The sequence below is a fragment of the Ranitomeya imitator genome, chromosome 1, assembly GCF_032444005.1.
Source record: "Ranitomeya imitator isolate aRanImi1 chromosome 1, aRanImi1.pri, whole genome shotgun sequence".
Classification (NCBI taxonomy): domain Eukaryota; kingdom Metazoa; phylum Chordata; class Amphibia; order Anura; family Dendrobatidae; genus Ranitomeya; species Ranitomeya imitator.
In genome coordinates this window covers 193,313,351-193,327,530 of record NC_091282.1, presented here as the reverse complement: position 1 = coordinate 193,327,530, position 14,180 = coordinate 193,313,351, and the positions used below count along the sequence as shown (strand labels likewise).

Genomic DNA, 14,180 nt, shown 5'->3' with positions numbered 1-14,180 from the left:
ATATTGCCCAGCCACGTAGTATATTGCCCAGTCACGTAGTATATTGCACAGCCCACGTAGTATATAGCAATGTGGGCATCATATCCCTGTTAAAAAAAAAAGAATTAAAATAAAAAATAGTTACGGTATATACTCACCTTCCGGAGCCCCCGGATCCAAGCGAAGCGGTTACAGACGCTCCTCCTGCACTCCGGTCTCAAGAGTGCATTGCGGTCTTGCGAAATCGCAGCATGGACTGGTTACCGGAGCGTCGCGAGCGGGAAAGGCCTGTTGTGGATCCGAGGGGCCGACGGACGGTGAGTATATAACGATTTTTTATTTTTTTATTTTTAACATTAGATATTTTTACTATTGATGCCACATAGGCAGCATCAATAGTAAAACGTTGGTCACACAGGGTTAATAGCAGCATTAACCGAGTGCGTTACACCGCGGCATAGCGCGGTCGGTTAACGCTGCCATTAACCCTGTGTGACCGGTGACCGGAGGGGAGTATGGAGGGGGCACTGACTGCGGGGAGGAGGGAGCGGCCATGTTGCCGCCGGACTGTGACTTGGATTTCCATGATAGACAGAGGCCGCGACCAATAAATATCCGTGACAGACAGAAGGACAGACAGAAATACGGAAGTGACCCTTAGACAATTATATAGTAGACTAAATGGTGGCCCGATTCTAACGCATCGGGTATTCTAGAATATGCATGTCCACATAGTATATTGCACAGCCCACGTAGTATATTGCCCAGCCACATAGTATATTGCTCAGTCACGTACTATATTGCCCAGCCAAGTAGTATATTGCCCAACCACGTAGTATATTGCCCAGTCACGTAGTATATTGCACAGCCACGTAGTATATTGCCCAGCCACGTAGTATATTGCACCGCCACATAGCATATTGCACAGCCCATGTAGTATATTGCACAGCCACGTAGTATATTGCCCAGTCACGTAGTATATTGCCCAGCCACGTAGTATATTGCCCAGCCACGTAGTATATTGCACAGCCCACGTAGTATATTGCCCAGCCAAGTAGTATATTGCCCAACCACGTAGTATATTCCCCGGTCACGTAGTATATTGCCCAGTCACGTAGGATATTGCCCAACCGCGTAGTATATTGCCCAGTTACATAGTATATTGCCCAGTGACATAGTATATTGCCCAGTCACGTCGTATATTGCCCAGTCACGTAGTATATTGCCCAGTCACGTAGTATATTGCCCAGTCACGTAGTATACAGCACAGAGCCACGTAGTATATTGCCCAGTCACGTAGTATATTGCACAACGACGTAGTATACAGCACAGCGACGTAGTATACAGCACAGAGCCACGTAGTATATTGCCCAGTTACGTAGTATATTGCCCAGCCACGTAGTATATTGGCCAGTCACGTAGTATATTGCCCAGCTACGTAGTATCTTGCCCAGCCACGTATGTCACAGGTTAAAAAATAAAAAATAAACATATACTCACCTTCCGAGGGCCCCTTGTAGTTTGGTCACATGAGCGTGACATCATGGCAGGTCCTTCTCGCGCAGGCGCGCAGGACCTGTGATGACGTCGCGGTTACATGACCGTGACGTCATGGCAGGTCCTTCATAGGCTGCATAGGCAGCATCAATAGTAAAAACTTGGTCACACAGGGTTAATAGCGGCGGTAACGGAGTGAGTTACCCGCGGCATAACGCGGTCCGTTAACACTGCCATTAACCCTGTGTGAGCGGTGACTGCGGGGAGTATGGAGCGGGCGCCAGGCGCTGACTGCAGGGGAGTAGGGAGGGACTAATCGTACTGTGGCCATCGCTGATTGGTTGCGGCAAAACAATCAGCGACTTGGATTTGCATGATAGACAGTGGCCGCGACCAATGAATATCCGTGACAGACAGAAAGACGGAAGTGCCCTTAGACAATTATATAGTAGATGTCCCTGGAAGCTGGATTTATACCTCCCTTTTTCTCCTGTACTAGTAGCACCAATAGTTCTGTGCCTCCGGACAGTCCCGAGGGTGAGCTGACTTTTTCTGGTTTTGCCTGCGGAAACTGCCTGTGTGATTCCAGCCTTATTATAACCTACCTTCCTGTTGGACCCACAGTATTTGGTTAGTAAAAACTGCGTGTGTGAATTCTGCCTAATAATATGGCTCTCACACAGCTGAAATGTGTGAAAAAAAACAACTCAACAAAAGTTATTTATTGCACAAAAGTTAATAAGTTCCAACCAAGTTTCCGACATAAAAATATTAAATTGTCAGGGTTTTCAAAATATCTTAACCAAATAGCACAGCTCTTTTTTCCCAGGGAAGGAGGCTCAGTGTCAGGAGTTTGCTTTGGCCCTGAATGTTCCCTTCTCTGTTGGTTTGAATAAAACCAACACCCCCTGCAAGCCCCTTATTTTACAGCTCAGCAGGACAAGAGCTTTGCAGCTATGTGTGACTGCACAAGACCTTGCTGGAAAAGGTGGAAATGTCACAAGTGACTGCTAATGACTCTGATGGGAAACAAAGAAATAATCTTTATGGCCTGATTGTGGTGTTTATGGATTGATCAGCCTGTCCTAGTTATCAGCACATAGCTGTGGAGAGACAGGGGCTGACAGGCACTGCCCTTGGCTTTCCTGCCTCCCCTAAGAGACTTGGTACATCCCTCTGCAAGCTGAGAGCATAAATACAGCAGAAAGCTGCAGCCTGCTCAGTTGGCAGCTGGTGGTCCAGGCAGCTCAGACGTGCAGGATGGATCACACAGACATTCTGAAGCCACAGACCCTGGATCAGCTGATCCAGATCCTGCATGAGATCTTTGCCAGTGATCAAGTCAATGTAGAGGAAGTCCAGAGTATCATGGAGTCCTATGAAAGTAACCCACTGGAATGGATGAAATATGCAAAGTTTGACCCATACAGGTATCTGTTCATTACTAGGATTAGTCCTTAGATAAAAAGTCATTTCTTGATTTCTTTACATTTGGATTCTGTAATTTAGCATTAAAGGTGCATACATCTAGGGGGAAGTGTGGGGCTCCATGGCTGTAGGAATGTGCTATGTAAGCTCTTATGGCCTGCTAGGTCTCCTGTACAGCTCATGTCCCACACTTCTTGCTTTTGGGTCATAAATACTATAGGTTGTATTAATCAAATATAGAAAATGACTTTTTTTTCTTATTGCCGCATGACATGTATAAATTGACATATGGAAGTGAAATGACAGTTTCAAGGACTGGTTGAGCAGCATTACTAGTTTGGTGGCCCAGACTAGGGGAAACTAAACTCCTAATGCTTTGATCTGGAATATTAATCTTATTAATGATTGCAGAACTTTAATTCGGCTGGACACACATTCAGGGTTTGATGTTATAGCCCACGCCATGAAGGAGAGGGTGCAGCCGAAAGGAAAACTAGAAATCCTTACTTCATATATTCAACCACTTGTGAATCCAGTAATGGTCTTTCCTAAAGCCGCCTCCTGCCCTGCAGGTCTCCAGCTACCTCAGGGGTGTCAAACTGCATTCCTCCAGGGCCGCAAACCATGCGTGTTTTCAAGATTTCCTTAGCATTGCACAAGGTGCTGGAATCATTCTCTGCAGATGATTAAATTATCACCTCTGCAATGCAAGGAAATCCTGAAAACATCACCTGTTTGCGGCCCTCGAGGAATGCAGTTTGACACCCCTGAGCTACACAACCATGCCATTGTATGGCAAATATTGATGGAAGGGTACATGTGTGTTGTCTCTTCAAAGATGTTTTGCATTTCTAATTCCAGAGAGTTGGCGCAGTGGTGTTGTCTGGAGTGTTAGCCTATGTGCACACGATGCGGATTTAGTGCGGATCTGCAGCGTTTTTTCCACGCAAAAACGCTGCAGATCCGTTAAGTGACTTACAGTACAATGTAAATCAATAGAAAAAAAAATGCTGTGCTAATGGTGTGGAAAATTCCGCATGAAAACCGCTGCGGATCAAAAGTAGCATGTCCCTACTTTTGTGCGGATCCGCAGCGTTTCTGCACCCTTCCATTATAGAAATCCGCAGGGGTAAAAAACGCATAAAATCCACATAAAAAACGCGTCAAATCTGCACCTGCGTTTTCTGCCAGGAGATGCGGATTTTGTGCAGAAAATTCTGCACCCCAATCCGCAACGTGTGCACATAGCCTTAGAGAACCTGTCTGACCATTTCTGCTGTTCACTCCTATTGCAGGGCTGATGGTGAGGTGTCTAAGATTTGATACACATGCGCCCCCTGACCTCCAGCCAATGACTGACTGATCGGCTTCTCCCCAAAATCTGCATTCTAGGAAAAAAAACTCAGTCAATAAAACCTGTACCTTATATGATGAATGCATCCAACTGCTCGGACTATTCCAGTAGGCTCTCCCAAACCATTGCACCACTGGTGTCAGACGGCAACATGAAGGTTCTGACTGGTGCCCTTTGAGGTAGACTTGATCTAAGAAAAATATGTCCACTGTACATTTAAAGATGCTATTGAACTGTCCATTTCTTGATGCGCTATAGTCTTTGAGGGAGAAACTACACGGGGGGTGGGGGTGGGGGTGGGGGGTTCTAATGCAGAGTTCTAATTCTGATGCATTAAAAAAGCAATGTGTCAAATCTCCATAAAAAAAAAAAAACTCAGCAATAATCCAATAACCGAAGCAGATTGCTGTCACGTGTTGGTGTATGCACCTGTATTAAAAAAAAAAATAAAAATGCAGCCTTTGCTCACATGGGACATGACCTAACACCATTATCTGTAATTATTTTATCCTTTTTGGGCATCGGTTATATCGGTGCAGGATGCTCAGGATCGCTGCCTACAATAATCCCATGGATTTGGGTTCATTTGTGGCTCAGTGTAACTAGGAAAGGTAGACACAATCTATATAAGGTATCTACTCTATAGGACCTGACTAGGCTCCTGGCTTCTGAGTGACACTATGGGTAGCCCACGCTGCGGACAGCACACCTCTGCACATGCCACGCAGAACATACAGAATCCTAGAGTTCTGGTTGGGAGTGGCGAGGGCGTGTGTCCGCCAGCCAATCACATGTCCTGTACACTGACACAACCACAGGCTCTTGGCAGTCCAGCCTTCCAGCAATGCATGGCTGAGCTGGCTGCTTATCCAGATCTAACCTGAATTTTTTTTTTTTTTTACTTTATTTGTAACCTTTTAACTATATACTGTTAACCCTTAAATGGTGCTACTGGCAGTCCTCCAACTGATGTCGGAAATCAGTGTGTAAGGAAAAGAGCAACACTGAGCTTTCTTTATAGTAGATTTATCAGCAAGCAATTGCAGTGCATAAGACATATTGGCCCTATTAATACAAGCCTTTTTTGCCAGCTGTTTAAAATCTATTTTAAAACTGTTTGACATGGTAAAAAACCACTGGCGCAACTTTTAACTTTTTTTACGCTCACCCTGACTAGCTCCAAAAGCTTCATGAAAAGTGAGCAGCGATTCGCATGGAGTAATTGTGACCAAAATGAGCAAAGGGGTGTAAATTACAACTGAAACGTGCTCCAGTCAGTGTCTGGGCACAGATGCTGAAATCACTGCCACATTCATTAATTTGCACTCTCCTCTTGATGAATTTGGCTCATCCACTGAAAAAACACCAAGTCTCTTGATGAATTTCGGGAATTGTCTTTTGCACAGGTTTAACCAAGTTGCCCCATAGTCTGGTGACCTGTCCGACTACAGCAGCTCAGCTATTTGTGGATAATAGCGATGAGCACATTTGTTCGATTACCATTTGAATTTTTAAACATTCGCTGAATCTGACAAATACAATAAATTTGTAATTTGATTAATTACCAAAAAAGTTCGCCTGACATTTTACACATTGCAGAAAACTGGATCAGCCAAAGAAGATGTGCATGACCCCAGAACAGCCAGACTATCCTTGCAGCTATCAAAGTCCCTCCTGATCAGCTGTGCTATACCACCATAGACTGTATAAAAGAGGCAGGGAATTCGGGAACCATTTTGGGGTGAATCTGGATAGTGGGAGTCATAGCTTGGCAATATAGATGGGGAGAAAAGCCATAGAAGGGCTCATTCCCGCTTGTGGTGCAATCCGATAAAAAAATAAAAAATGCAAATCAGATTGTATCGCTCCAATGTTTATAGTGCAGCTCACATCTGCAATTATTTTGTCACGCTAATTTGGCATGCAAAAACTGCAGCATGCTGCGATTGCACTTGAGAATTGGATGGCACGCATGTGAAACAGCACTGGGTGATATCCAAGTGCAATGTGATTCCCGCCTGCTGTGCTCAGATCCGGTCATGCGAAAGGATCAGAGCACAGAGTTCTGACACTGCTCCTGCTCGCAGCAGAGCTGAAGCCGAGTGTCATTAGTATATTGCATACGCTGCTCTTGCATGAATCATCTAATGCTAATACGGTAATGGCCCCCGGTCAAACACTGAAACATTCCAGATATTGTCAGGACAGCAGTGAAGACCAGTTGATATGTATGTTGAGGTCCTTTTTCACATTACTAAGGCGGTGTTTGCATAACAACCTCGAAATTAGTTGGATACAGTCCTAGGAGACCTGTGTTGTGGTTCACACTGGTGGGTAGTATCAGTTGATGAGCGCATTGGATTCTATATACAAATGACCCTGTGCTCAAAATCTGCTGAGAGCGTGACCCGAGTGTCATTTTACTTTACTGCCCGTCTGTCAGGCAATCCCCGCATGTTTTGTGGCTGTCTAACAGCAGCGAAACATGGGGACGCGAACATGTCACCTGAGCACCCACGATACTCTATGCATACCCAAGCACCCTAGGCAAACTCATCAATAAGTATCATCTTTTTAGTTGGCCGTTATAAGGTATCAACCACTGAAGACTCACATTTTAATAGTTTGTAATGGTATCTGTAAGCCAAAATACAATACAGATCCCTGATATGACTGGCCCTGCTTTTTGTAAGGCCGGTGTCACACTTGCATGTGCAATGTGAGAAACTCGTGCGAGTCTCTCGCATCAATATCCGGTACAGCTGCCCACATTCTGGACCGGAGCGTGCAGCTGCATGTATTTCTATGTAGCCGCACGCTCCGGTCCTGAGTGCCAACGGCAGTGCCGGGTATTGATGCGAAAGACTCGCATTGTATTCACAAGTGTGATACCGGCCTAAGGGATGAAATCTTCAGTGCAAACTGCTTCCCAAATTCACATGGAGCTCAAAGGAAACCTTTTCACTTTCTCCAGCTATCCCCTCCCTAGTATTGCTGCCTTGCTGTACATGTGCTTACGAGGTGGCTCCCCTCCTGGGCCGCACCCTTGCTCCATACATGTCCCCTCTGGGGATGCTGGCTACAGAAGTGGTGGTGTTCTCTTGTAGAGGTAAAAACTCCAGCAATGTTCTGCAGATCTGACTTGTTTTACCTCAGCTTATATCTAGCACTTCATCAGCAGAGTACGCAATATGGAAGTCAGTGTTCTTCTGACAGGCACATACAATGAAGAACTAGGTGGGTTCCCCCCCCTATTAGTATTATATTTTATTCTGTCATTCTGACATTCATGTCCCAGTGCTGGCTATTCAGTAGTGTTACTTCACCATTGACACTTAAAAGTGTGTTGCAAAGAGATTTTCAAGGAAGGTCTATTGCATAAGGAGAATCTCTGTATAATATTAAATCTAATTAGAGCCTATGCATGTTTAGATACTAATATATATATATATATATTCATTCCATGTTCTACTTCTGGCCACACAATGTGTATTGCGCAGGTGAAATTGGTAAAGGTTGTTTGCATGTAGAATACATGGACATGGCACAAGTATGATTCTTCTGTTTAGTGGCTTTGGATTCCCTGAATTATTTATCAGACTACCAGATCAATTAACAGAAGTTTGATAATTATCAATATCTAAATGGCCTGTGCCAAGGGGACCAGCCTTATTCGCCTATCAGCCAAAATTAGGAGCGGAACCTACAGGAGATGGATGGAAACACTCGTGCCTCTTCTGCACTTTGGAACAACTGGTGTGAATAAGGCTTTAGTCACTGAGCTGGTGAGGATGCATACTGCCTGACTGCTGATAAACACAAGATAAGTAAGGCTTTACAACAGTAATTCCAATCCTGATTCAAGCTCTTTTTTTTTTTTTTTTTTTTTATACTGCCCTTCTCCTGGTCCTGAATTCCTGCACTTGCTCAGTATGAGCTGCAGTCTGCATGGCACTGCAAATAAACCACTTTTCTTTTTCTAACATCTATGGCAAGAAGCAAGTTCACCAAAGATAACTCTACATATGTGTGTGGCACCCCAGGAGTTTGGGTACCACATTAGTCCTGCCTTCCTCTCGGGGAGGGTAATGTTATGCCTGGAGACAAGTGAGATTCTCTTTAGCAGGTTAAAACACACACACACACACACACACACACACACACACACACACACACACACACACACACACACACACACCTTCCAAATCCAGGCCAAGAGGGGGAGCTCAAAACCCTGGAGACCAGACAGTGCAGTTGAGTCTGCACAGAAAGTCTGTGAGCGTGGAGATACAGGACTCCAGGAGGCTACGAGAAGGCCTCCATGGAGTCAGTGCGCAGAATCCGGGTACCGGGAGCCGGAGGCTTTTGTGGAGTACTAAAACACAGAGCAGAATAAGAGGGCATAGGATTACATGGACTTTGCCCATATTCACCTGTGGTACAGCAGCACCTTGGAGCCTGGAGTCTCTGTGAAAAGATACCAGTAAGCATGGCTCAAGCTACCTACCATACAGGTACCTGTTCCAGGACAGGGTAATGAAATAGGACTTTGCTGGGAACACTTAGTGGCAGCAGGGACCTCAGTTACAGCTAGCGCAGAGTGGAAGGCTTCTACCTGACCTGCCAAGGGGATTCCGCTTGTCTCTGGACTCCTAATTCACCTGTTGACGGTGCCCTGGACTGTGGCCTGTCCCCCCGGGGATCTCTTTAATGCAGCGTCGGTCCAACTACTGACCGAACTCCACAGATGGCGTCACAACAAGCTTTGGAGATTTTCCCCTTTAACATTGAGGCCCAGGGCCATGGACCGGGTCGCAGCCACCGTGCCATCCCCCTTGAGAAGCGGTACTGACTACCCCACTGCCCTGTGGGCGACTCATGTGTATGAGCTGTCAGAGGTAGATTTGCCCAGACTTCAGGAGATTAAACTGAATATTGATAAAGCCTACTAAACCACTCCATTAACATGATGCTTTAAAGGAAGTTTAGAAATGTATAGATAGTGTTATCTGAGCATGCTCGAGTGCTAGTAGAGTATCTTCGGCATGCTCTAATACAATGTTTGAGTCGCAGTGGCTGCATGTCTCAAACAGGCAATCCCTGCATGGGTTGCAGCTGTTGAGCAGCCACCATCACTCAAACATAGTATCGGAGCATGCTCGGATAAGACACTCGCTCATCAGTAATTCCAACAACCGCTGTCTGGTTTAGTGAACCTTCCCCTCTGGTGACGTTAATGGGCATAATTGTTCTAGCGACCAGCTTTAAAGGGAACCGGTCACCCCCATAATCGAAGATGAACTAAGCCCACCGGCATCGGGGGCTTATCTACAGCATTCTGTAATGCTGTAGATAAGCCCCCGATGTATTCTGAAAGAGGTTAATAATAATAATTTTTATTTATATAGCGCCAACATATTCCGCAGCGCTTTACAAATTATAGAGGGGACTTGTACAGACAATAGACATTACAGCATAACAGAAATACAGTTCAAAACAGATACCAGGAGGAATGAGGGCCCTGCTCGCAAGCTTACAAACTATGAGGAAAAGGGGAGACACGAGAGGTGACGAGGTTAGATTATACTTGGGGGCTTTCCGGTCCGATGGGCGTCGCGGTCCGGGACCTCCCATCTTCTTACGATAACGTCCTCTTGTATTCACGCCGTGGCTTTGGCACAGGCGTACTTTGTCTGCCCTGTTGAGGGCAAAGTACTGCAGAGCGCAGGCGCCGGGAAAGGTCCGAGAGGCTCAGCGCCTGTGCCAGAGCCGCAGCGTGAAGACAAGAGGACGTCATCCTATGAAGATAGGAGGCCCCGGACCGCGACGCCTATTGGATCAGATCGCCCCCCAGGTGAGTATAATCTAACCTCTTCTCATCTTTCAGGATACATCGGGGGCTTATCTTCAGCATTACAGAATGCTGTAGATAAGCCCCTGATGCTGGTGGGCTTAGCTCATCTTCGATTTTGGGGGTCACAGGTTCTCTTTAAGAGGTAATGAAAAATAGATATTGGCGTGCACACTGAGGTATTTCACCAACGGAGCTGCCAATTGAGGGGATTGGGGAGGTCCCTCAGACTATATAGAATAAATATTAATTGCACACTCCTCTTGAAGGCAAACAAGATTTTTCATTACAGTTCAAGACATAAGAGGCAACACGGTTTTGGCCGAACAGGCTTTTTTCACAACAGTTGCATTCAGTAGGTATTCTCTTCTAGACGGGGATTTTCTCTTCCCTGGCGGTGCAATTTAAGTCTGTAGGCTTTTGTTCAAGAAATATCCATAAGTAGGTTGAAAAGCCAGTATTTCACATGTCCTGGGCCGGGTGATTGCTTTAGGGGGTATTCTCCAGTTTGGATGTTATCCCCTGTCAATGAGATGGTGGTATAATATCCCGATTGCTGGCCCTCACCCCCTCAATCCTGAGGACCAAGGCTCTCAAGCCACAAATGAATGTTTTATAATAGTCATGGTAATGAGTCCGTCTGCCTCTTAGGAATCGTCCTCCTCTATTATTGTACAGGTAGACATCGCACCTGAATATGCTACAGCAAACATCATATCTGAAATAAGTTGCCAAACCTGTAGGCTGACTCCACAAATCCCTGCCAGAGGCAATACTTCTACACAAAATAGGCCCCATGTTTTACAATTCTGCAGCAATGTGCTATTAGGCTACATTCACATTGGCGTTTTGCGTCGGGCGACGCATGCGTCATGCACCCCTATATTTAACATGGGGGACGCATGGACATGCGTTGTCCTGCGTTGTGCGACGCGTTTTGGTGCGTTTTTATTTGCGTGTTGCGTCGCCGGCGCACAACGCAAATGTGAACGTAGCCTAAGAGGGCTTTCCTGCACGTCATTCTCTGCTTAACAGATGGCCACATTTTGCTTGTGCTTGGTCTTACCAAAGGCTCATTCTTTATAAATTATCAGTTCTAAAGGATAGTTTCCTTAGATCTGTTATTCCTCCTAAGTGTGAAACCATTGCTTTTGTCAGTGGGTTGTGCCCCTAGACTCAATGACAGTCAGCACTGATTGGAAGCTGTCATACAGTGCAGGTACACGGTCTGCACAGGGGACTGACGATAATACCCAGCTGTATTACATGATTTTAGGAGGAATAAGTCCAAAATTATTGGTTCATTGTCAAAAAAACAAACAAAAAAATACACTTTAAAGATGCATTCAAATAATAACTTTTAATAAATGTTATAAAATTACTAATATCTAATATATAAAGGTAGGTGTATGTATGTATGTATGGGATTGGCATCTGCACCTTCGCAGCTACAGCCACAAAATTTTGCAGTCACATGTCTGGACCCCGAGAGTGTCATAGGCTATGTTGTGAGGTGAAATTTTAACCCCGCGCGTTCCAATTCACCAAACAATTTTGCCCCTATCTACATAATGGGGAAAGTGAAAGGAAAAGTGTTGGAGGCAAATTGACAGCTGCCAGATGTGAACAAGCGGGACTTAAAGAGTGAGAGCAATGGCGCCAAAGAGTATATACCGTACAGTTGCTAAGGTGTCGCCCCGACATGGGATACTCACCACATACGGGGATATGAACACACAAAATGCGCCACACACTACCACGTGCTTGAACGCATGTTACCCTCAGCACACATTACACCACACATACACCAACCTCGCCACATAAAAGTCGAAACACAACTCGCCACGCGCAAAACTCGCCACGCGCAAAACTCGCCACATGCAAAACTCGCCACATGCGGAAAAATTGCCACATGCACAAAAGTTGCAACACATGCAAAAGTTGCCTCACACAAAACTTGCACATACTCAAAAGGCACCACACATAAAACTCACCACGGGCAAAACTTGCCATGCGCGAAACTTGCTGCACACAACTTGCTACACTAACCTGTCACATGCAACTCGACACACACAAAGTTGCTACACGCATGTTGCCACACAACTCAACACACAACGTGACAAACGAAACTCGCCCTAAAACACACACAAGTCTGGTATTATCCTTCAAAAATAAAAATCTCATTAATAAGCAAACTACAAGAGCAACAAATGTACCATATAGGAAATACGGCAGCTGTCAGTCACATGACCTGTCTATTATGTGTATGTGTGAGCTAATATATACTGCCAGGGGGAGGGCTTCCTGTTGGCTGGGGATTTATCAGGCTGCCAATTTAGCTTACAAATACTGAGGTAAAAATACTGAGCAAATAACGTGTGAACGAGGTCTAATACAGGAGGAGATGACATACAGATATATACTATATACAGGAGAGATGACATACAGGTATATACTATATACAGGAGGATAGTAACAACATTTATTGATAACCATTAAAAAGCTCAATAGACATACACAAACATATCATAGATAGGGTAATATTGTGAATCACGGATAAGGTAACAGAGCCAACATGCACAACTAAAATCTACGGCTTGAGGTCACAGGTTCACTGCAAGCACGTATATAGTGAGTAATAATACATGACTAGTCCAACTTTGGACCCGTAAATGAATACAAATCTAAATCAACATGTAGGACTGGACCTCACCCATGTCAGCTGAGTTGTGCGTGACCACTTGCACAACTATACGTGCTTGCAGTGAACCTGTGACCTCAAGCCGTAGATTTTAGTTGTGCATGTTCGTTCTGTTACCTTATCCGTGATTCACAATATTACCCTATCTATGATATGTTTGTGTATGTCTATTGAGCTTTTTAATGGTTATCAATAAATGTTACTTTTATATATTTGAAGTGGCAGTTTCGGGACTCCTTTCTTCGGATGATATATACTGTTTTGGAGTGTTGTTCTGTCCGTCTGAGGACTTATATATGTGTCTCGGATCTAATTATTTATATATACAGGAGGAGATGACATACAGGTACATACTATATACAGGAGGAGATGACATACAGGTATACTATATACAGGAGGTGATGACACACAGATATATACTATATACAGGAGGTGATGACACACAGATATATACTATATACAGGGGAGATGACACACAGATATATACTATATGCAGGAGAGATGACACACAGGTATATACTATATACAGGGGAGATGACACACAGCAGGTATATACTATATACAGGGGAGATGACATACAGGTGTATACTATATATGGGAGATGACAGACATGTGTATATACTGAGGTGAAAATGAAAAGGTGTGCAAAAGGAGTGAGGGAAAATAGTGGAGTGATCGGAAAATGACAGATGTGATGTCAAAATGACAAGTGTTAGGGGGAATGAGAGGCGTGATGGGAAAATAAGAGAAGTGAGGCGCTATAACTAACCATAGATATTTACTATGCCCAGGCAACGCCGGGCTCTTCAGCTAGTAGTGAGATAAACCTGTACCACCAAAGTATCATATAAACAGTTGGCAAGAAATACCAAGGGAGGTGCCTATCCCTGTTGTACACTAAACTTGCCCCTACCTACCAGCGGTAGGTGCGTGAGAATTTTTAAATTGTGATTCAAAAAAAATGCGTTGTTACAATTCAATTGAATTGTATGGTACAACACATCTTTGAAGGACAATTTTTAAAATGTCTCCAGCACCATTATTATACTCCAACACTCTATTTCAATCTAGTGCTGTACCTTTTTTTCTTTCTACCAGTCTCCAAATTGGGGCCAGCAGGGTGAGCAGTCAACAAGCGGGGGGCGCCATTGCACAGGATCTAGGGACCCAACCTCTGCTGGTAGGGGCAAGATTAGTGTACTACAGGGATAGGCACCTCCCCTGGTATTATCAAGTGTCTATATGATATTTTGGTGGCGGTACAAGTTTTTTCACTACTATTAATTTTATAACACTTATTGAGTTACATTAAAATAGATCTTTAAAGTTGTTTGTTTGTTTTTATTTACTGAGCCTGGCCACTTCTAACA

The 14,180-nt window shown here is 44.6% G+C and overlaps 1 protein-coding gene across 1 annotated transcript in view; it reads left to right on the top strand.

Annotated features, from left to right (window-relative positions):
- Positions 1-2,688: 2,688 nt before the first annotated feature.
- Positions 2,689-14,180, top strand: part of CDO1 (cysteine dioxygenase type 1) — a 50,182-nt gene continuing 38,690 nt past the window's right edge. The window contains exon 1 of the mRNA XM_069753165.1: positions 2,689-2,906. Within this exon, the coding sequence (XP_069609266.1) occupies positions 2,737-2,906 (170 nt within the window). The 5' untranslated portion in view covers positions 2,689-2,736. The remainder of the gene's footprint in view (positions 2,907-14,180) is intronic.